This window comes from Rhopalosiphum padi, chromosome 3 (assembly GCF_020882245.1).
Source record: "Rhopalosiphum padi isolate XX-2018 chromosome 3, ASM2088224v1, whole genome shotgun sequence".
Taxonomy (NCBI): Eukaryota; Metazoa; Arthropoda; class Insecta; order Hemiptera; family Aphididae; genus Rhopalosiphum; species Rhopalosiphum padi.
Window position 1 is genome coordinate 38,836,614 of NC_083599.1, and position 25,708 is coordinate 38,862,321.

General features: G+C 27.3%; 2 protein-coding genes across 2 annotated transcripts; both read right to left on the minus strand.

Annotated features, from left to right (window-relative positions):
- Nucleotides 1-2,759: 2,759 nt before the first annotated feature.
- LOC132926817 (cathepsin B-like) lies at nucleotides 2,760-9,630 on the minus strand. Its single transcript, XM_060991221.1, has 6 exons — nucleotides 9,442-9,630; nucleotides 3,862-4,086; nucleotides 3,563-3,763; nucleotides 3,349-3,496; nucleotides 3,147-3,257; nucleotides 2,760-3,057 (listed from the first exon to the last, which is right to left on the minus strand). Exons 1-6 carry the CDS (start codon nucleotides 9,559-9,561, stop codon nucleotides 2,849-2,851), a joined length of 1,014 nt encoding a protein of 337 aa, XP_060847204.1. The 5' UTR covers nucleotides 9,562-9,630; the 3' UTR covers nucleotides 2,760-2,848.
- Nucleotides 9,631-18,392: 8,762 nt separating this feature from the next.
- On the minus strand, nucleotides 18,393-20,467 carry LOC132926567 (cathepsin B-like cysteine proteinase 3). Its single transcript, XM_060990936.1, has 6 exons — nucleotides 20,266-20,467; nucleotides 19,683-19,901; nucleotides 19,358-19,558; nucleotides 19,133-19,280; nucleotides 18,926-19,036; nucleotides 18,393-18,797 (listed from the first exon to the last, which is right to left on the minus strand). Exons 1-6 carry the CDS (start codon nucleotides 20,383-20,385, stop codon nucleotides 18,589-18,591), a joined length of 1,008 nt encoding a protein of 335 aa, XP_060846919.1. The 5' UTR covers nucleotides 20,386-20,467; the 3' UTR covers nucleotides 18,393-18,588.
- Between the last annotated feature and the right edge of the window lie 5,241 nt (nucleotides 20,468-25,708).

Genomic DNA, 25,708 nt, shown 5'->3' on the forward strand with positions numbered 1-25,708 from the left:
ATGTTTGCTTGTTTTTTTGATGATTTTTCGATGGATTTTCTTACGAAGGGTTTGTTTTCTGTTTTAGACTTCTCCTTGTCACTCAACACCAGATTACATGATAATATTATAATTATATAATAACATAGTATAATTATATATAATATAGGTGTACCGTCATTTCGTCGTGGTAATTTGGTCTCATGACCAGATTTTTTTTTTATACATTTCATTATTTTAAAGTTATAGACAGTATTTTTTATTTCATAGTAAATAATTTAAGAATATAAAATTTTTATTTTTGAACTCTTAATTCGTGAATGTGGCCCGAGAGTCCAAAAAGATTGCCGAAATGCTAGTACTAGAATATTTAGTACTTGCTAACATCGAACATAGACTTAGTTTACGTGTATGTTGTACCTGTACTTATACAGTACACAAAGAAGAAAATACAACAAAAAAAATTAAAAAGTTATAGTTAAAGTTGAAATTTTAAATAGTTTTGATATTTTAAATCTTATTAAAGAAAAATATTTTTATTTTTTACTTTTCTATTTAACATATTGTATTATATTTAATTCATAGGTACCTAGAACTAAAATTATTAAAATTTATTTTTTATAATTATATATTACACAATACAATTATACATTAAAAATTATATTGAACATTTTTTGTTCAAAATATATTCATTTTTGCAATGTTTATTAATTATATTGTTATATTAATACGTTTTTAGTATATTTATATAAAGAATGATATTTTTACATTTAGAGTAGAGTTATAAATGTGACCTGTGATAGAGAGGTAGAGGGAATTTAATGCATTGTTGACAAAAATCCTTAGAATAGACTCTGAAGAATCAATATACATACAGTTGTAAGTTATGTGATTTAAATTAAAAGTATATTTAATCCAGAAAATTTAGAACCATGCGATTTTAAACGCTCGTTTACCTAAAAATGGTAGAAATTGAAAAAGGAACACAGCAAGTATTATATACAGAGAATGATTTCGAGTGAGTTATCATTAAACCATTTATATATGACATAATTTGAATCAATTTTAATAATTCTAGTTTTGGTTTTGTACAATCAATAGATAAATTAATATATTGGTAATCGGTTACACCAACAAAATAAAAAAATTTTTAACCATTTATAATTAATTATAAGTAAATAGTTTATATATTATATGTATAACAAAAAGTAAAGGACAAGAATAGTTTTTTTTTTGGAAAATCGATTTTCGGAGCCAAAATTTGTGTCTGTTGATCTAGTTGGTATTTTGAGATACAAAAGTAAAAATTAAAAATTGGAAAAAAATTAAGGAAACAAAAATTTTAACGCTAAAATTGTTTTTGACAAAATAGAAATGTAAATTACATTAAATACTTAATTCGTACGTGTAACATAAAAACATATTATTTTAATTCAACAATTAAAAAATCGTAAAAATTTTAAATATTTACTAAGTATTAAAATTATTTATACATATATAGTATAATTTTCTAAATATTTTGACTTTTTGAGTTATTTTAGATATTTAAAATTGTCAATGAAAAAATGTTTATTTATTCGAAAACCTTAAAAATTAAATACAAGTTTCCTCATAAATACTGGAACTAAAAATGTATGAACACAATAAACATTTTGATTTCAATTTTGAACAAATCTATTTATTTAAGCAATTAAAAATAATGATAATTATTTTCTTATAATTCAAAAACATTATTTGTTGGGATTTAAAACTTTATCTTTTACTTGTATTATGAATTTCACTATATGTGTGCAACGAAATGGTATAATAAAATTTTATTTGTTAGCCTTTACTACTCAAATTATATTTTTTAATTTCTCTTTTAGGTATATACGTTGAATTGCTGTATTTTTATTTTATCTAATGAATCATTTATTGAATCCCAAACCTTTTTTAGAATAATTTCAGGAAGCTTAATTTTTTATTTAAAAAAGTACACATCTTTTAAATTATTACTTCTTTTGTTTCTATAACTTTTATATATATAATTGAGTTTTTTATTGATAAGTTCTTGTTTTAGTTTATTAAGAACATTTTATCACTATTATGTCACATGGAAATAATTATACATTTATACTGTTATAGTTTAATAAGTTTGATAAATGTATACAAATATAATATGTATATATTATACAGTATGAAGAGTACGTGCATACTAGCGGTAAGTTCGTAGTAATTAATTATTTAACGATCACGTGCAATGTGACTAGATGTAGGTGTAGACTAGATATCGCACACCTGTTGCTCTCCTTAGCATGCAATTTGAGGCTTTTAAGAATATGTATCAATACCGAGACCCATAAAATATAAACTAAAATTTAAATATGATAAATTATTTTATGATAAAAATAATAATGTTTTTCTAAATTTAAGACTTATTATCAAGTCTTTTATGCCTACTAATTCCTGATGAAGTTTTTTAGTGAAATATATCAATCATTTTTTGTACTATGACATTTTTTTTATACCAACTAGTGCAGCTCTTTGAAAATAATGATTTCGCAATTATTTGAAAAATGGCTCATTTACATGTAATGAATGATTCCGGACAACGATACAGACTCATAGTTAATAATCATTTTATAATATAGCCCCGATTGTACGACACAATACAATTTATTTATTTATTCAGTACGCAATAAATTAAAATTTCTAAGCACTTCTAAAATGTAATGAAACTGATTGTTGAAATATCAATAAACCTCAAATAAACATATATTATTATTGAATACACATAAGGATTGAGTATTTTTGTAATTTATTTGTAAGTATTTGAAAATTAAAATCAATTTACTTAAAATAACAAATATTATTATTTTATGAGAACATATTATATATAAGGTACGCCTCCGGTAGTTGAATTGTCGATTCCGCATTCATTTGTGCCCCTTTGTATTTTGAAAAGTCCATTTTGTCCCCATTCATAGCCCCAAGAGTTGAGCATTAACCAATAACTTACACCATACTCGACTCCCCATCCAATTAACTTAACAGCATGTCCTCCTAAATATGTCGCGTTTTCAGTTCTTACGTAAACCCCTGTAACGTATTAAAGATATAAAATACATTAAATTATTTTATAATATTTATAATATAAAATATATGACTGTCTGTATTTATAAACTAACCACTTTTGTAATTCAAAAAGTCATCGTATACATCGAATGATGCTTCAATTGGCCCGTAAGTTTGCACGTCCTTTTGAATAGAGTCGTATGTAAGGTAATACGCATCTCTGGCTGTAATAATCATATTTGGAATAATCAGTTGATGTAAATATAAATAAATTTTTATCAAATCAGTATATATTATTAGTAAATGTAAACTTACTCTTCACGTGATCACTGTTGTAATCGATCGTTTCGTTACCGTAACAACGTTTGGAGCATTTATGATTGCTTTCTCTCGGTTGGCTATCACACGAACCTTCTCCTTCTTGATGGTGAAGACAAGGCGGAACTTGGTACGGTTGACATCCCTATGTAATGCAATGACTATTTTAGTCAATTATTATATAATATACCTAATCAGTTATATAAATTACATCGGTAGTGTTGTAGTTGCCACCACTAACAACGCCGTGTCTTTTAAAATACTCCCAAGCTTTAATCGGGTAACCTCCGTTACATCCAAAACCACAAGTATGACAGCAAAAAGCTAGCTCTTCAGCGGACACGAGTTGATTGTAATCTCCGTTTGTTGCCACGCAAAGTCTGTCTGCGAATGCCCCTGTAGTGCCAAAAGCCTGTTGAGGATCGAATATCAGTACAGTTATAATTTTGAAAATGCATTTGTTTCAATTTTTAAAAAATCGTTCGTCAAATAATAATAAATTATATTTACCCAACAAGAGCCGCAGTTTCCTTGGTCGCGAACTGTGCCTATCGTTTTACAGTGGCGCCAATGTTTTCTCGCGTCAAATTTCTTGTGAATTCTGTTGTCCGATACGTAATTGGGGTCGCTGGTTTTATATGGGCCATTTGTTTTAGCAGCAGCTCCAACTCCTCTAGAACCCAACAACCTCAAAATTGCTTCTTTTGGTGTATTCGGATGAAAATTTTGACCAGCCTATAATCATTTAATGTTACTTTAATTTCATAACGTTAAGGCCGTTTGGATGGAAATTAAGAGAAAGCAAAGACTAAAAAGTTCCGACTAACTTATAATTTTTAATTTTTAATTTCATAATAATTTTAACATACTTTTATAATTAAATGATTAATTAACTCATTAATGTATGAATTTAAAACGAAATGGTAAAATAAAAATATTCAAAATACATATAAGTTCATTCAGTCAAAATTATTGTAAATATTCTTTACTGATATTTTATATTTAACATATTCCAGTGACGATTTTGGCGGTTTAATAAGGCAGCGCCTCACTTAAAATTTAGAATTATAAGTATGTTTTGTTGAAAATATTAAACTACATTTTTATACATATTCTATATTGTATTAGTTGATCAGATTTCTGTCATACTAAAAAAAGATTTTAATACAAAAATTATTCTATAGTTACTAGTTGTGTAAGTTATAACAGTTTATACAATTTGTATTATTGTGGCCTTTGAGCAATTATAAGTACCAATCATAAAACTCAAAATCATCAAGATTCTTCTCTAGAAGTATCAATATAACTAGCAAAATTGTAAATATAATATTTTAGATCAGAATTAGATTGTAAAAATTAATCATCTATAAATTGAAAAATATTTTAGACGACTTAAAAAAAATCAATGTTTACTGTACAGTGAAAATGTTCATTAAATTATGTCTTTTATTTTATATAACATATTTTTCAATTTCTAATACTTTAAATTTTTTGTGTTGTTTTCTTTAAAACTTGTAATGATTGGTAATTTTAAATATGTCGTAAGCGATAACTAATAGTAAAACTTGAAATCATAAAAAATCATTACCAATAATTCAAATTTAGAAAACCACGTAAAACTGACCTAAATCTAAATAAACGTGTTTAACCACATCTAAAATATGTGGCCGAGCAACTGGCATCCAGTGGGCTGCACTCGGTTTCTGTCATTCATCAGCCCTTGTCGGCGTCATCGCAAAATCTACCACGTAATCTGCCATAAAGTGGGTATGTACAACAAGGCGGTCAACATGACGGTGCATTTTTCATTTTCAGCAGGACAGATGGGGTGTTGCGGCAGCTGCACCACTGCGACATTTCAGAACGCGTCAGTAGGTTACGGCCCATACATTATCGTACAAAGAAACAGCCGATTCAAGGTTAGGATAGACACCTATCTGTCACCAAGCCACCCCAACGCGTCCTTGGCGCGCCATGATCGCCGGCCGCCGCGAGTGGCTTCGCATCGATCGCATCACTACAGTTTGTTCCATGACATGCGTCGTGTGTCCGTGACCAACATTGTTGCTGATTGGTGATCCGTTACTCGACGCACGCGTATATTCCGGCTAGGTAAGTTAGTCATCACTCTATCAAGCCGGTCGTCCGCCGATATCGCTCGTTTTTTTCGTCACCCCGTCGATTTTTACAACTGTGCGTCTGACGATCAGTGCTATTCGACCGACACGGACGAACTTGACGTACTCCTACCGGTTCCGGAAGACTTAAGACAGGGCCTCCTAGACATCGACAGTCATTCAAACAGGATTTTTGTTTAAGAATGACGACGCTGACGCCAAAAACTATGTCGGAGTCGATACCTTTGCTGTGTTTCCGTCGTTAATAGAGACATTAACACTAATGACGAGAGGCAGCTAAGGTACCGACACCGACACTGACACCGAAGCCGACGTCAAACCTCAGCCCGGCCAATATCAAAAAATAATAACATCAATCTTCGTCCAACCTACTTGAGGATCAGGACGGCAACAGATCTATAACACCGGTCGTGATACGATACGGAGATCACAATAATTGCTTGAATACAATCCGATCGGCAGACGCGCTAAACGGACGTGAAAATCGACAGAGCGATTAAAAAAACAAATCACTGATATCGTTGGACGACCGGCTTAATGAAGTAATGACTACCTAATCTATACGCGCGTGCGAAGTAACGGATCACCGATCGGATACGGACATACGACGACGTAATTCGGGTAAAATGGCGCAGAACAAAACGCGGTCTGATCCTTGTATACGTCCACTCGCGGTGACCGACGAACGACCGCGTACACAGTCCATAACGGACTGGCTACACAGATTTTATTAGAATATTTGGTAATATTTACTCTGCATATTTTATTTTTCATATTATTATATTTTTGATGACTTTTTTTTTGTGTCCTTTGAGGTTTTGTTTGAATTGTCAGACCATTTTATCCATGACCAATAGATAGTAGATAGTAGCCTACTCATTTAAATACAAATATACAATGCCTAGTGGTTGTAGAGGACTTTGACAGGGAAAATTGTGGAACTCCAAGACGTCAACAACATCGATCTCGTCCCCTATTATCGCATCAGCTTAGATATCGACAGCAATTTTAACAGGGTTTTTGTGAGAAAATGATGACGCTGACACCAAAATCGATGTCGGCGTCGATTTCTCTGCTGTATTTACGTTGTCGAAAGCGATACCGACAATAACAACGAGAGGCAGCAGAGGTTCGGGTTGACATCGAAAACATGTCGCCACTCATATCGTAGAACTACGTATTGTCGACAATATCGTTCTCGTCGCCTATACCTTATTCGCTTCGGCTTCGGCTTGGCTGCGACAGGCTTAGTGATAGAATATAAATCTACGATGTAAATAAGATGTCCGAGTCTCCGGCGGCGCCCGGTCGGTTAGTTACACAACCAATAACAAACAATATATTCTTCATAAAGTCATAACTACTATATAAATTAAAACTATATGGTTATAATGTTCAAATTAATACATTTTTCACGCGTCTTGTGTAGAGTAACAGTTACTACGTTTATATGCATCAGTTAATGGCTTAATGCGCATTAAATTAATTCGCATTAGAGAACGGCTTTATATGCACCAATGCACCTAAAATATCAAGATTAGACGGAGAATAAAATTATAAGTTAATGTGAATGTTTTTTAGTCCGTGCTTTATACTTTGGATTCCATGACCAAAATAATTATAATTTGACATTTTTAAATTCCCGCTAAAATATTAATTCGCATTAAAGCGTTTACATGCATTTTTTAATCCCGAAGTAAGAGATAATTCGATTTGACGAATCGAATTAAATAATAAATGCGCATCAGCTTAATGCGAATTAAAGATGCGTTTATATGCATCTAACTCTCGGACTAACTCAATGCGCATTGAGTTATTGCGCATCAATTACTGCATAAAAACGTAGTAAATATGGATTAAATAATGAATTTTTATTAGATTAAACGAGTATTGAATTCGAATTTAATAGTTTATTTATTTATTTCATTCGTTATATTTATATTTTATATTTTTATTTATTGATAACGTTGACTAATTTTTTCCAAAAAAACAACATAAACTATTGTCGTAATAAATAATATTATGTAATTTATTATCTATTATTGTTATTGATTTATTAGTTATATATATCGTAGTAATAAATTATCAAGTATTTTGAAAATGTCATTGTACTTACATAATAATAAGTAATTAATATCATACGCAGATATTGTAAAAATTTTCAAATCCCTACAATTAGTATTTTTATATTTTTTTTTTATAAAGGCTATATAAATATAATGACTCAATAATGTCATTGAGGAAAAATCGATATTTGTTGATTTAATATCAAATTTTGTTAAAATTAAAACTTTAATTAACCCTTATAAAAAAATGTGTTTTAGTATTTTTTTTTTATTGATGTATAATTTATGAACAAATATAAGGAAGATTGTATTAAGTTCTTCACTTTTTGACATGCATTTTTTAACTTTATAAATTACATAATGCTAAATGTTTATGTACTTGTTTATATCTATAAGGTTTTAAGTCTTATAGGTTGTAATGATTCGTTAATAATTATGTAGATGAAAAATATGAGTGTATTAAAACATAATTATATAATTCACTACTTATATTTTTGATCTGTAATTATATAATTTTTCTACATTTATATTAAATCTACATTAAGTATATAAAAAAAAAATGTATTATATTTATGGTTCTGGAAATATTTCAATAAAATTATAAAAAAATTTCTATACGAGTAAACAAGTATATGACGTGTTGCTATTTCATATTTGTATAGAGCTAAAAAATATTCCTATGATTATTTTGAGAATAAAAGTAAATAATAATATGTACCAATTATTAATTTTATAAATATAACATACAATATAATTTATAATACGTATTATATACGAAAAAATAGAATCTAAAAGTAAAAACCAATGATATAATAAACTAATAAATTATAACCTTATAACACTACCATACTTTTATTATATAAAAATATATTAATACTCAATGCAAAATTGCCTCTTCCTTCATGGCACCCGTAGCCATTCATACTCTGATCAAATGTATTCATTGTAATTAATGTATAAATTGTAAATATTCAATAAAATGTATATAAATGTATAATGTATATTATATACATATTAATTTTAACTAATTATCAAACAATATAAAGTAAGTACAAAATGTAAATATATATTAAGTAAGTATTTCATAACATAAAATAATTTATATTTTAGTTATGAAATGTGTTATGTGTTATGAACTTATGAATTATGTTGTTATAAGTTTGTGACTTTCAGACTTTATGAGGCTATATAATTATGCTTACATTTTTTTGTATAGAACTTATAGATAATTAGTTTTGTAATTTGTAAGGCCTTTTCAACGTTACATATGGGTGGATTATCTATATTTCATACGTAGAAATCAAAACTTTTAACAATGTTTTCTCCAATGTATGACTTTTATTCTGATTTTTTACTTAAATGAAACATTTCAAGAAAATAAATGTCATGAAATTTTAAAACCCTAATGATAATTTTGTATTTAAATAAACGAACTTAGTAAAATAATTCATATACCTATATTCATACAAAAATTATCAATTAACTGAAAACTACTATTGTTATACCTTATAGGGTACTCCCTATTACTAAAATAAATCTATTGTTAAAAACTTATAATTGTTTATTGCCCCGAGGGATAAGAGTAGAATAGGTATATACCTAACTTTACCAAACAACTAAAATATACCTAATTAAGTACTCATGGACCATGTAAATTCCACATAATTATAATCTGTTTAAATTAATTGAAAATAAAACGACGCTACAATCTGTAATGCTGTCATAACATTTTTAAGCACCTACCCATATACCGTATAATGCACATCATATAACTAAAGAATCTAAAGTCTATACTCAGTGTCTTATACCAATTATTTATTATAATATACAGGTAAACGGTAATTATTATTGCAGGTATTACATATGCAAATATTACAATTACTTACCTTCCATGTTGTAGCTACATAGTTTATTTCATCAATGTAATCTTGTGATAAAAATGATGCTTGTTCTGTTAAGTAAGCACTAAACAAAATTACGAAAGTTAAAAATATAATCCTAACCATGGTGTTAATTAATAATGCACAAATTTTTAAAATAACAACTCAATAGTTGACTATTCAACTAAACTAAAGAATGCTGGTTCTTACCTTATATATACATACGTAATACGTATAGATATGTATATATATATTTAATTTGAAGTAGGTATATGTAAAACCCATTCGAATATTTTGGCTGTTACATCGATTATCGGTTTAATTGTTTAGCTTCATCATCTTCAAACAATTCGAGCACTGCTACCAGAGCTTATCTAATATAATTTTAAAAAAAAATAATGGGGCGACTGATTACTCTATTTAACATTTTTAACGTTTGAATCTAACCTTCTCAGTGAAAATCTTAAATCATTAAATAATCGATTACCTTAAGTATTTCACACTTTTACAATCCGTTGGGTAGTATAACAATCCAATTGTTATAGATTATTTAGGTAAATTCATACTTCTAATTTTGACCACAATTTATTATTATATACCTATTGAAATGATATCATAAGGACTTTAGAATGAATAACACATATTTTAAAATAAACTTTAAGTTCCAAGTATTTTATATTTGTGTATAAATCAATCAAAAAAGTGTCGATAGTACCTATCATATTTTCAAGTGTGTGTAAACACAGTTCAGTTCTAATTTATATTCGTCGTTAAAATGTATAGCATTTTTATTTATTTTAATAGTATCTAATTCAGAATTCTGCTTTTTAAGCATTTATAATTTTATAAAATATATTATCACGAGTCATAACCTACTAATGAGTAATGTTTACATAGTTTTAATCATTAAAATTTAAGTTATAACTGTATAGATTATATGATAGTCTTCGTTGAATTAAATTATAAGCATACTCATTAAATATGTACCAATGTACCTATTATTACCTTATTTTTAGTAATTTATTCAAATCATACGTGTTCACGTATTAGAATTAGATTAGAATTTTTTATATACCATAATTAATCATTGAATTCTAATTTAACACAGTGAACTACTAAATAATGATAAAGTAAAACACTAGAATCCTACTAAAAACAAGTTCTTTGAATTATACGTAAAGATTTGCATATTCCTTTACTAATAAATTTTTTTTTTGATTGATTACGTTTTAATTGCATACATTTTCAATCAGTAATTGAATGAGTAATAGGAATAATAGGTGTGTTTATTTATTTATTTGTACTCTGATAGTGCTCCTCGTGTGCCTAGTACCTTAATGCTTATATTGAATTATATATACGTACATATATCGGTGCACACGAATTGCGTACCAATATAGGTAAACGAACCTTTTTGGACGAATTGCGTGACGGACGAAATTCGTGTTACCTTTTCACCTACATTTAATTATTATAAGTGGTTCCTAAAGTGACATTGCCAAAAACTGAAATCTTTGACACTTAATATCATAAATCATAAATGTTAACATTTCATTAGGTATATTAAGTTCTGTATTTTATATTAATTGGTTAATGTGTTTAATGTTTACTTGTTTACATAATCTTTAATTGTGATTATATTATGTGATTATTATTACCTATATTTAATTGATTTATTTTATTTTATATAAATAATGTTCTTTCTCTTATTGGTTTTCTGGGCACTCGTCTTTCTTCTAGACTACTTCTTGTCAATATTATAGGATCTGTTTGTATATTTTAACTTCTATGAATGTTTGTATGTTTGAGTGAAAAGAATCAAAAATACTGTTAAATTTTGAATGAACAGATTCAGAAGCGTTGATAGTTCTATGTGAACTAGAACTTTTTTCTGCCCATAACTTCAGACGAAGTATTGAGTTTTTATTTATATATATATATATACAATATACATCCACTAAATAGTAAATAACTGTAATTGTATGTTTGTCTGGTTTAATAGCACTTATCAAACGAAAAAAATCTATTCTTTATTCTTATTTTTTTTTGTCCGAGACGCAATTCGTTCAAAAAGGTTTGTTTACTTGATTTGGTATACAATTCATGTGAACCCATATTTATTTTACTAAGTAGCCGAATAACCCGGCTTCGCTCGTGTGTTAAATAATCAATTTGTATATAAATTGTTTTTTTTAGATCCTGAATGGAGTGATGAATGTATTGATTTTACAATGATGTGTGTTTTTTTTTATTTTTATTTTTTTTTTTTTGTGTGTCATCATTTTTTGGAGTTTACAATAATGCTTCGATTTTTGACTTCAGCCCCTCTTTGAAAAGGAAAATTCATCTAGTTGGTACTTTGGGGTGTCAAAAGTAAAAAATTTCCAATAGTTTTCAAAATCGTCGGGAAAAAACCCTGAAAAAATTACGGAAAACGGGAATTTTTACGCATAACAACTTTTTGACAAAATCAAATTTTTGATTTTGCTGTAACTCAAAAACGAATCATTGTAAATACTTGAAATTTTCACCAAATGTTAATATTATGATTATCTATTTACGATTAAATTTTCAAAATATTTAGAATTTTTTTAAGCTACTTATAGATAATTGAAATTTTCGACTTTTCTAAGTTTTTTTTCTTAAAATGTCGATAAAAAAAATCTTTAAAATTTAATACAAGGTTAATTATAAGTTGAACTTATCGTAGTAAAAAAAAATCAAAAATCGTCAGTCACAATTTTTCTTTATAAGCATTTAAAGTATATTTACGAAATATATCAAAATCGCGAAAATTTGCAAGGAATTTGAAGTTGAAAATTCATAAAACTATTGTGATTTATACTTAAGGTTCAAAAATCCAATACAAGGTTATCAATAAGTTTTCCTTTAAGTAATTGTAGAAAAAAAAATTCCAGCGTCAATATAGAAAACATTTTATGAGCGTATGAAATTTAATTTTTTACGAAATCCTGTAAAATAACGATATATTACAATTTAAATATAAGTAATATAATATAATATATCCAACTAATTATCATTGACTGACAAATCATCTCCGTTCAGAATCGTTTTTCGTATACAATGATAATCGTCATTGCATTCAAATTTAACACATCCACACGACCAGTGACCTACTCTCCATCACTACTATACAGCAGAGCGATACCCACTTGCCCACTTTTTTTTTATTTTTGTTTTCCCCGAATTTATTGAAAAGTATACTAACATTTTTTTATTTTTGTCCCCTCATAATATCAAGTATCAACTAAAAAATCTAATATGCTATTCGGTATTTGTAAACTACTCCCAAAGTTGAAAATTGAAGTATTTTTCTACCTCCAAAAAGTGATGGCAGACACGTCATAAAATCAATACATTCATTGTTCGCTTAGTATCTATGTAAAATATCTAGGTTATATACTGTACTGAAAAGTTTTATTCTTTCGCCAAATTGTCACCGCTCAATCGTCACAAATTTCTTAATTATTTACATATTCAATTTTTATTCCTTCTTCAATAACAACTTTTACATAGTTAAACTGAAGATTTCAATCGATGACCCTGATATCTTAAAATTGTTGTTTATATCGTTCGAAAAAAGTTTAAATGTTAAATACAATTTAAATAACGATCTATAAATATCTACGTAAAAAGTTTCATCATTAAGCTATAAACTTACGCTTTCAGTTTTCAGATGATTTATCGCCATACATCTAATTTTATTATACTTATCTTTATACAATATGTATATAATTTTTTCGAGTAAACCTTTTAACTTCTCATTAAATTAATTGCAATACAGTGCTTATTTGCGGTTTAATATATACATATATTAACACTTTGTAGTAGGTTCATTAGCGAGAAACGGTCAAATTAAAATAATAAAATAATTGACATTGATTATATATACATTAAATATAAGTATATTTAATCAATATGTAATTGATGTAATTATTATAATACATTTATCGTATGACAATTTTGTATAATACCGAAATAACTGCAGCATACCCAATTGAGTATAAACAAATATTTGTTTAAAAAATAATATTTTAATAATATATTATTATTATATACCTACAGAACACAGACCAGTATTACGGGCTACAGGTGTTTAAATTAAAAACGATAATATTTTCTATAACACTATTTATAGTACTATTTGAATTTTGAATTTTTTCCAATTCAAACACTCGGTACCTACTTGGCGTTGAACGCCTAAAATAGTATTGGCTGGATGTACCTGTGTTGATATTATATATATATTATATAATTAATTATTCGACGATGGTATTTCACGTCTTATCGTAATTTATGATACCCATTTGCCCACTTTTTTTTTTATTATAATTAAACATTTTAAAGCCTAGCAACGTAATATATAATTTTTTTTATAAATTAATTTAATTTATGATATTTATAACAGGAATGATAAATAAAATAAAATTTAAAATAATAAGAGTGATTTACTAGTAGGCTCATTTGGTACACCCTTGTAAAAAAATAATCGTTAAATTATTTAAATAACACGCTAAAAACCTATAACCTTTAAATACAAACCCCTCTCTCTCCCATCAGACGAAAAAATAATGAAAAATCGGTCGACTTGGTGAAACTCGGGAGAGTATTTGGAACAACTCTGTGAAAAAAAATTGGAAAAAAGTTTTTAAGTTTGTCGTCACAAAATTGGAACATAAAAAATGCCTGTTCTTCTTTTATATATATAACATTGGTAAATTAAAGTAAATTGTGTTCCCAAAACAAAAGCGAACTAGCACCGTGATTTTTTTTAAAACATGCAAAACGATATATGTAATAGATTGAAAAAGATTAGTCAAATGATGGAAAAATATACATAATGATACTCAGGAATTAATGAAATAATTGCAAACAGACTTTGTGCGAGAATTATTATACATAATTGATTATATATTCATACACATTTTTACCATGTTACTTTATTGATTATTTTTATTTTTTTAATACAACATTTATCATGGATAACATAAAAAGTAAAACAAAAATATTATTAATGATACAAATATTAATACAATTATTAAGCTAGTCCCAAGTCTGAAAAATTAAAAGAAAATACTGATTTTTAAAAATATTTTCAGACGTATAATTTACGCGTATGAATAAAACACATTTACATTATATCTACAATATAATATGTATTTTATAATATTGTAATATTCTTTTCTTTTGATTTCTTTTAAGTGTTGTATATCGTATATATATATCTAATTAAAATTTGTTATTAATAGTTATATTATAATATATGTTATATTTCATCATAGTTACATATAATTATATAATTTATATCGTATGTTTAAATTACGTCCGTTAATTTAAATAAATAAATATATAACTTATTTTAACATTATATGTTTTTGTTGAACGGTAACTAAACTCACACTCTTCAAACCATTTGAAATTTGTTATTAATTGTGTGAATTATAAATAAAGTATTTAATCAATAAAAATTAAATTTGCATAAAATATAGAACTAGAGTGGTCTAGGTTCATACATGTTGTGTGTTCTTAGTCATTCTTAATTACAAAAACACATTAGTGTGTTTTATTATGCAATTCATTAAAAAAAAAAATTGCATACATTTGTAGATAATATTATAATGACATTGTGGTCTAATAAAAATAAAACTTAAAAGCGTATATAGCAATTCTAATTAACGACTGTCATAACTCAATAATCAACCAAGCAAAATTAATTTTAATATTATTGTAAATATCTAAATTTTCTCAACAGCGAATAGAATACAAATATAATCATTTATCTACGATAGATAAAGCTAGTTTTTAATGTTTTTTGCTTTACTGATCGATATTCATTTGAATATTATACGTATATTTTTGATAAATTCAGTATGTATACTCTATATTTGCAGAGGTCAAAACTTATTCATAAATATATTACTGTATTTATTATGTAATATGTATCTACCTAAATAGTAGATAATAGGTATACCTACATCGTAATATATACCTATTAAATCATATACACAGTAATAGTAGTTTTAACATGCAATATACGAATACTTCGTAAAACAACATCCATTTACCTGTAGTGATTTAGGTATAGTAAATTTGCAAATTATTTTTTACCATAATACTAATAATAAAAAAAGTCTTTAACAGCTATTTCTAAAAACATATCGTTTTATAAACAAAGAAATAAAAACCATCATGCGAGTTCCGGTATCGCCCGAATAAAATGTTGCAATATTCAAGTGATGACATTAACATTATTAAGATACATTAAGATTAACATTATTTATACAGACTGTTTTAAAAAAAAATTTGCCACAAAATCTACGATAACAATATATTTATAAAAAAATATTTAAATAATAACGATAGCTGTTTTGCAAAACACAAATATTTTTAACCTCATCTATCAATTTCTTTTAAGTCGCTTGTTCTAAAGTCCTAAAAAAACCTATGTAGTGAAATATTGGTGTCTGCAACCTACACGATTTATATTAACTCGATGTCCGTTTGTCCGTAATTATAGTATATTGAAAACGAACCCGTGTTCGCAATTGTGACGTTATAGTATTGACCTGAAAAATTCATCCGCGACTTACTAGTGTAAGTTGTCGTGAAGTTTACTTAATGATACAGGCTAACGCGGAAGCCAACCCAAATATGATCTTGCGGGCCACTTAAGAAATACATTACAATGCCGCAGGTCACATATAAAATCATATTAGTAATTTGCCCTAATCCAAAAAATATTTGGAGTAAACATTTTAAACAAAATTAATTATTATTATAAAATAAGTTTTGGTGCATTAATTATTTGAAATAAACAGAATGAATTATTATTGCTTTTACTATGACTCATCATTTATTAACATAAATAATATATTATATATAATAGTTTTAATTTATTTATTTCACTATTTAGTGAGATATTTGTTTCTCAACTCGTTCACTAAGCTTTTGTATATCAACAGAAATGTTCGTATTTGCACATCGTAATTGATGTTGCAGGTTTTCATCAGTTAGGTTTGAGCGTGATTTGTCTTTGGCGAATTTCATTTTTAAAAAAAAAACTATTCACACGTGTAAGTCGATCTAAAAGCACTCATAACTTTTTGTGCCAGATTTCTCAAATTGGAAAATTTTTCTTTTGTGATATTAGTGTTATAAAAATCTAATTTTGATATTAGTGTTATAAAAATCTATTTTTGATTTTGATGTTTCAAAAATATGTTTTAGTTCATTATTGCATTATAAGTCTATGAGTTCCATTTGCAGATATTCTGGGGTCGACATGACATCAGTACGAAAAGGAGATGAATACATTTCAAATATTTTCTTGTATTTGTCTAAATTAGTGAAACGACTTTAAAAAGCATTTATAAGTTTCCTTATTTCTTTTGCATATTTAATGTATCGGTATGACGATATGTTTTGGATTTTTCAATTCGTTTAGCAATGGAAAGTGTTGAACGTTATTATTTTTTAATTGAAATTCAAATAACAATAATTTCTTCTGAAATGTATTGATGTGATTGAATGAGTCAATTATTAAATTATCTTTTCCCTGTAATGATATATTTAATTGGTTTAGTTTTTCGACAACATCCACTAAAAAGCATAAATCTAATAACAATTCATCATTAGTCATTACTTAATTCTAATACTGGTTTTTTCAGATTAAATTAGAATTATTACTTTTGTTGCGATTACGTATTTACGTTGTTATAATAATACGGATACCGCGTCGTGCGGGCATTCCAGAATATTGTTTTGGCGTAAAAACAAATTTTTTTAAATATTTGATAAATCTCGAGGGCCACAAAACTTTCCAAGGCGAGTCATGAGTTGACCATCCCTAGGCTAACGATCGTCTCTGTTCAAAATCGTTAAATATGTTTATTACATAATTATTATGTAATATACAGGGTTAGGATTTATATATAACAACATGTTTTTTTTTAAATTTCTGATTAGGTATTTATTTTGCCAGTAATGATGAGATGAATTGTGATGTTTTTATCTTGCATGTTTTTGCATATTTTGGATAAAAATACATATTATTGCATATATTGAATATAATTAATATTATTGCATATTTCGATTACAAGAATGCAAAAAATGCCTGTTTTATAGTATATTTCGTGATTAATATTTCGTATTCAATTATAGCCTTGCGCTGAATAAAGTATAAAACTTTGTTTTTTTGTCAAACATAAATTTTATTTTTATAAATACAATCCTATGGTACAATAGGTACGCGGTAAAATCTTCAGTCAATATAAATCAATACTACGATCCAATCGCCGATCATTTATAATCGAAAATTTAAAAATTATGTAATCGTAACTCGTAGCATGTAACACACGTATTTCCATTATTGAATGTGAATTATAAATTTTATTTTTAAATTATTTTATTTTATTTCTCGATTATACTATATTAGGACAAACAGCCAATCACTGATGTATTTCAATAAATAAATAGTTTTTTTGTAATTATATTTTTGTTTTTATCTAATAAAAATGTAAATGTTTATTTTTGCATATTTTACAATTTTTTATTGTCTACAAATCCTAGCCCTGGACTAATATAATATATAATCTTGATAAAATATTTTCATAAATAATATTTAAACGATTACACTCGAGGATTGGCAAAAACATCAACGATTTTGTGGGGAGGTATCATTATAGTTATAAGATAACTATAAAAGATTCGCAGACGTTCTCAGAACAGAGGCCAAAGATTATAGGAAGTCTGCAGAAGATATAAACACGTAGGTTTATCGGGAATATTCGACGAGTATAATAATGACTATATATACTTTTTAAATTCGTACTATACGACTAAAATTATATCTTACCGTACAAATTCCTATACAGGCACCTCGTAGTAAAGGTTATTATTAAAAACTAGTATTGTCGTGAAAATAAATAATATCGATATTTATGACTCTAAATTCAATTAATGTGATTATATTTGGTTCATAACAGGCTGACATCGCCGTATATGCATATGGTAAAATGTATATTAATAAAATCGACAAATATCATAACACGTAATCTTATACATAAACAATAATATAAGTGGATGAAGTGCATAATGACGTGTATCAAAACAATAATAATTGGAATGTGCGTCTCATACTAACGGCACGCCCGCTGTGGACGAATCTTCAATTCCGCATTCGTTTGTGCCTCTGCGTATTTTAAATAACCCTTTGTCGCCCCATTGTTCGCCCCAAGAGTTGACCATCAGCCAATACGGTGTGCCATTTTCTTCGCCCCATCCGATCATTTTGACCGCATGTCCTCCCAAGTACGACGCGTTATCGGTCTTTTGGTAAACTCCTGTGTGAAAACAAAATACATTGTAATACGATGGAAATATAATACTGTGAATATGAAATTGCACGTGACCGTTATTGCAAATGATATTAATAATTGTAATAAAATGATCAAAAACAACAGGTAGGTACCGGATTCGTAATTCACAAAGTCGTCGTAAACGTCAAATGACGACTCGATTGGTCCGTATATCATCGTGTCTATCTGCATTGTATTGTTGGAGAGGTAATATGCGTCTTTCGCTGTAGACATATACACAACAACAACAAATATTAGTTTTGTAATAAATCACACAACCGCGGTCTTGGTTTGATCGTGTGATGGTCGTTTCGATTTACTTTTGTAATGGCCATTTTTGTAATCGGACGTTGTGTTTCCGTAACAACTCTTACTACATCTGTGATTGCGTTCTGTCCGTTGTCCCGAACACGAATTATGTCCTTCTTCGTCTCGTATGCAAGGTGGTACTTTGTACGGTTGACATCCCTATATTGTGTATATATACATTACATAATACAACAATTATTATATTTTACATTATACAAATCGATTTATTAATTTACATCGGTGGTGTTGTAGTTGCCTCCGGTGACGACGCCGTGTCTTTTGAAATATAGCCATGCTCTTATCGGGTTACCTCCGTTACATCCGAAACCGCATGTATGACAGCAAAAAGTCAGCTCTTCGGCGGATATGAGTTCATTGAAATCTCCATTCGTCGCTACGCACAGTCGGTCAGCGAACGCTCCGGTAGTACCATGTGCCTATGTGATATTATGTTCATTTAGTTCAACAACACAATATTATAATACACTGTATATGATTAATAAGTGCTGTTAGCGGGTAGATGGTACCCACTAACTATGCACAGCGGTATTCGCGCATTACCCAACAGGATCCACAATTTCCTTGGTTACGGACTTCCCCAATTGTTTTGCAATATTTCCATTCTATTCTTGCGTCGAAAAAATCTGGGACTTCGACGTCATTCGTGTACTTACTATCATATTCCTTGATTGGACTTTTAAGAGCGCCTTTGACACTTTTCGAGCCTAACAATCGGACGATTTGTTCTTTGGTCATATATTCGGGAAAATTTTGTTTGGCCTAAAGTACACATTAATACATATATAATACATTTTTAAACTGTTAGGTACATATAGTTATATACAATAGTTGCGTATATTTTATTTATATTTATCTATTTAAAAATAAACATTAAGTCTAACTTTTAACTAAGTTCATTTAATTTTTTTGATTTACAAGATTATATTTTCCTTTGCGTAAAACCATTAAATTTTATATTTAAAAAATGGTATAACAAATAATATTCACGTAATATATACATTAAAAAAATTAATATTTATTACACATTTACGTAGGTACACATTGTTATGTATAAGTAAACTAATAATAAATTTATGTGCAATTTAATTAATTTTGTATTAAAATAGGAATATGTAAATCTTACCTTCCAAGTTATAGCGACTTCGTTAATTGTGTCTACATATTCTTTACTTAAGAAATGTGCTTGTTCCGTAAGGTAAACACTAAGTAATACCACAGATATCAAAATTATAAATTTAGCCATTTTTCATGAAAATTTAAAAATGATTAAATATCTATCCACACATATACTGTGGATCGTACAATGATAATTATAATGAATAATCTAAAGTCAGCGTAGGTAATTTATATAATTTTCCTATAGCCAACTTTTACGCCGTGACTCACGTTAAAAAAAAATATATTAATATTGATGTACACACTTATAAGAGTAAGAAAACACTTTTATTGTAATTAACTATTAAGTTTTATAAATCTTATCGGTTTTTCTTTTATTATTTAAACAATACAATCAGTAATATTTATTACATTATTACGGATCTTATATAATTGTACTAATGGATTCTCAAAATGCATAAGAAAACGATAAGATTAGTATTCTTGTATAGGTTTTTCTTACATACAAAACATTTTTTTTTTATTAAAAAAATGTTTATATTTCAGCCATTTATTTTCAATTTAATTTATGATGGAGACAGTTAATTAGTACGTAATGAAAGGTCTAAAGTACTCTAAACATTCGCAGTTAAGAGGACGTCTCACCCGCATGTGTTGTCAGTGTTGTCACCGTCTTACACGTACCACATGTAAAATTTTCGTTCACCAGTTTCAATAATGTGTTTTTAGTTTTAATATTAGAGTGAATTGACCTATTATCAAACTTTTAGGTAAGAACATTATCTGTGTTCTCTCGTTGGCTTTTTACGATATTTTAATTTTTAAGTGAATTATGAGCATTAACAAATACTTAATAATTTCATACTCATAACTCACCTAAAAATTAAAATATCGTAAAAAGCCAACGGGAGAACACTGATAATGTTCTTACCTAAAATTTTGATAATAGGTCAATTCACTCTAATATTTAAACTAAAAGCACACTATTGAAACTGGTGAACGAAAATTTGCCATGTCGTACGTGTTTAAGACGGAGACAACACATGCGAGTGAGATGTTCTCTTAAAGGGATACTCCATTTAGGTTAAGTCTATGAAGGCTTTAAAGGAGATAACAATTTTAATTAATTGAAAATTGGTTTTAAAAATCTCATTTTATTTAAAAACCTTACAACAGAATGCTTCAACATATTATGAGCGTGAAAGTTAAAATTACGATAAAATAAAACCGAAGATATTCACGCATATATTATTATGCGTCAATCTTAATATAACGTATTAGTAAATTATAACTGTTATGAATAACATATTTAGAATGATTAAGTAATAAAAAAAAAATGACTATACAGAAGTGGCTTTGATGTATAATAGATTTTGAGTGTATTTTATAACTTTAAAAGATGTGTCAATTAGAATTTAATCATAAATCATTGCACAAAAAAAAAAGATTTTGAACTGCGATGTTGAGTTATTGTGTATTACCCTTATTTCTATTTAATATGGCAAAATTTGCTGATATCAGATGTCCGTCGTCCTAAATCGTTATTATCAAAAATTATGATTGGAATTTTGTCCTTGATTAGTATATTATTATATATTTTATGCACGCGATTCGTACGTCACCTTTTTTTGGTATCGTTCATGACTCACAAGGTTTTTAATTCCTTGTCTGCAATTAGAAAACACAGTATTTCAAGATATATTTTTTGAAATAACTATTAGTCATTTATTTTATTATTAAGTAGGTTTATTAAATTTTTTCCGAAAAAAATAATTAATTATATTATTGGTACTTATTTAATTATTATAATTATATATATTTTAAAAATGTCATCGCATAAAATACAATTTACCTATTCACATCTTTTTTATTATTTTTTATTAAAGTAAATTTAAATAATCTATTGAAAGTAGTTATACGTTCTTCAAGACTAATTAATATCATTTATTATTTATTCATAAAGTTTAAAAAAAATAGACTGCTATTAAGATATTCCAAGAAACTTTTTATTGTTAGGTAAAATATTTTTAATGTATAATACTTCAAATTTACAGGTTAAGTGTTTTTATTGGAAAGTGTATTACATTTATATTATCATAAAATTATATTATGAATCAATAATAAGATTTAAAACAGTTTTTGGAAATACAGTATAATAATTACAATTGTCAAAGAAAGGACAATGTAAATTTAAAAATGCATATTATAATTATATTGTAGGCAATATAAGATTTATCGATGTAAATTGCGTTTCATTTTTTTTTTTTTTTTTGAAATTGTGGATTTACTTTATTTTAGATGTATGTTAATTGCAGGTTAAATATTTTTAAAAATCAATATTTTCTTTTAATTTTTCGTAGTTGAGGGAATGGCTCAATAATTTTATAAATATTTATTTATTTATTTACGGACTAGGAGTCCAAAAGAATAGTAAAATTAATAGTGATTCAATATTACACAATTCAATTACAATATAGTTAATAGTAAAAGAAAAAATTGGACAATATAACATAATCATAAATATAGCAAACAATAAAAATAAACAAAAAACCGATTAAAATATTAGTGTGGTTAAAAATATGTTGTTATGTTCGTGATAAAAATAATTATTAAAGTAACATAGTAAAAATGTGTCTAAATGTATAATTTTCCTTTGCAATTTTTTCATTTATTCTTAAATATAATTTATGTATATTTTTCCATCATTTATCAATTCTTTTTCAAACCATTAAAAAAATGTTCAAAAAATTATTGCATAAATTACTTTACATGTTTTTAAAAATGTTCCGGTGCTTAATTCGCTTTTGTTTTAGGGCTGCAATTGACACTGTATTATACGACTGTAACCTTTTTTTAGGGACCCTGCAGTTTATTTATTCCAATGTAATAAAATATTTAATATATATAATATATATATATCTACGTATATATCATACAATGAGTATTGAGGTACTTGGCCCATGAATAACACTAATAGAGTACTTATTGTAAATACGATTATTATAACTATAGTAGGTCAATTACTGATTTACAATCTATATACTGTTGAAATATTGTTAACAATATTGCATTAAGTACCCATTATTCCTGTATAAGTAACTTCAATACAACTCGACTCAACGCTTATATTTATAGTATAATATATGAATCATCGAATAAAAATATGGCGATTCGTTAAGTAAGAACAGAGTATAATTCTATATTTATTATACCTACACTGTTTTTTATATTAATTTTATCAATAATATTACGTTTTCATCTAAATATTTATTTAATACAACTATATAATATCGTTCCAATACTTTCAATACCAAATAAACTTACATTAATTTGAGTTTAATTCGTATACATCTTCTTTTATATTTGTAAATATTAAAACAACTTCAGCTTTTTGCGCATTTTGTATAAATAAAATATTAAGTACTATTGTATGAAATTAAACGTATGTATTTGCGTATACCGAATGCGTAATTAATAGTATTTAGCAATTCTTAGTTATATAATAAGTAACAATAATCTACGCATATTGTTTAAAATGATATTTATAATGTCAACGTGATGTGTACGCTTTTAGGTAATGGTTTTAAACATTTTATTAATAAGTTGATAACTGACATAACAATCGTAGTATATATGCTTAATGATTTTTGACATTATTCAATTAAATAAAATTCAAACAGCACAAAAATAACCAACACGTCGACATTGGACACATTCGTGAGTCATGTGCTCGTGTAACAAAGCCTGCACGAGGGTTACCGTCATTTTGCAGCCACACATCAGTGCATTTTGTCACGATAACGTAAGAATCATATCCGATCGGACACCGTGTCTGTGGTCACTCCTTAGAGTAATGAATACTAAGTGGTCACTCGCTGACACCGTTATATTGCCTTTTCTTTGTGCGTTCCTTTTAAACGTAAACGAGTGCAACGAGAACCCGCGGACGAGCGGACGTCTGCGACGTGTGATTTCACTAGAACCAAGTCGATGTGCACCGTTATGCGTTTGGCCAGAACGAATATAATATATTCTGTGAAAATATACATGTTGTTGCCTAACTACTCGTGTATTAACACTCGGCCGCTACCATAATACTATGATATTATATGTATAGTTATGTCATCCAATGTATATATCTATGTTATATAACTATAAACTATGGCCGCGGCATGAAAAAAATACAAAATAAAAATCCTTAATCTTTATCTTTTTATCTTGAGTTTAAAACTGTATTCAAAAAATGAATTGGCTGACAGAACAAACACTATGCGTGCACAGCAATGTATTTAAAATACGCCAAATAATATTCAGGTTTGCATTTATTATGATGGCGTATTGGCGTCCTCGGACATAATAAAAACTATTGTTTAGAACAAAGCGCAAATAAAAAGGAATTAAATAAAGAACTATCCACTTCAAAAAAAATTGTTGACATCTCCAAAAATGAATTTATGCTCCAATAAATTTTATACGAATTAATTTTTTTCAACAACTAAAATAACAATTAATAGTATTATAAAATTAATTTTAACTCGAAAAATAGCTTAACTATTTTAAAAATTATACTATGTATAAAAAACGCTAATGTAAACGTTTGGTAACAATGTCAACTATATAAGGTTTATCATTTTTTAATTTGCTTTTGAAAATACCGATTTTGTTGAAAACTAATTTTGCGTAAAGATTTCCGTATTTCCCTAATTGTTCTTAATTACGAGTATTAAGAAAACTAATAGAAATGTTTAACATTTCACCTTGCAAAATTAGATTGTCTAGATTTACTCTTCTACCAGAAAAATTTTAATTTAAGATTAAAGAATTTAATTGTTTCAAAAGGTAATAACTGACACAAAATATCCACATGCTATTGCTCCACTCCGAATCTAAAAGTGTGTTAATTTTCTACTACAACATATTATGAATTACTTAGTTACTATACTCACATCATTATTTAATATATTTAATATTAATTCATCTATTATTCCAATTAATAAAACAAAAAAATTGTATAACTTATACGTAAGGTAAATAATATAACCATTTATCATCATATTTAGAATGCGATAGATTCCGCAAGCCAACAACGTATTATTGTAACAAAATAAACAAGTAACATTGACTCTAAATTGCCTATCTAACGCGCCGCCTTCTTGAGTATTAATTAAATTATTACAAAACTTACTCTAGAAGATGTACCTTCTAAAGTATAATCATTATTTCGAGTGTGCCAAGTAACTTATAGGTTTTTTGATTAACTTGAAATTACTCATATACTCAAGTATATATTGCAACTATTTTTTTTTTTGGCACCAAGTACTGCCATACATTTTTGTCAGTAAACGATCGGTATTTGAGGATGTATGATAATATTGATACACATAATTATTATGACTTTTACATACTGCTATCGCTTACTAATAAACCTTAGTACAAATACAAAATAACTC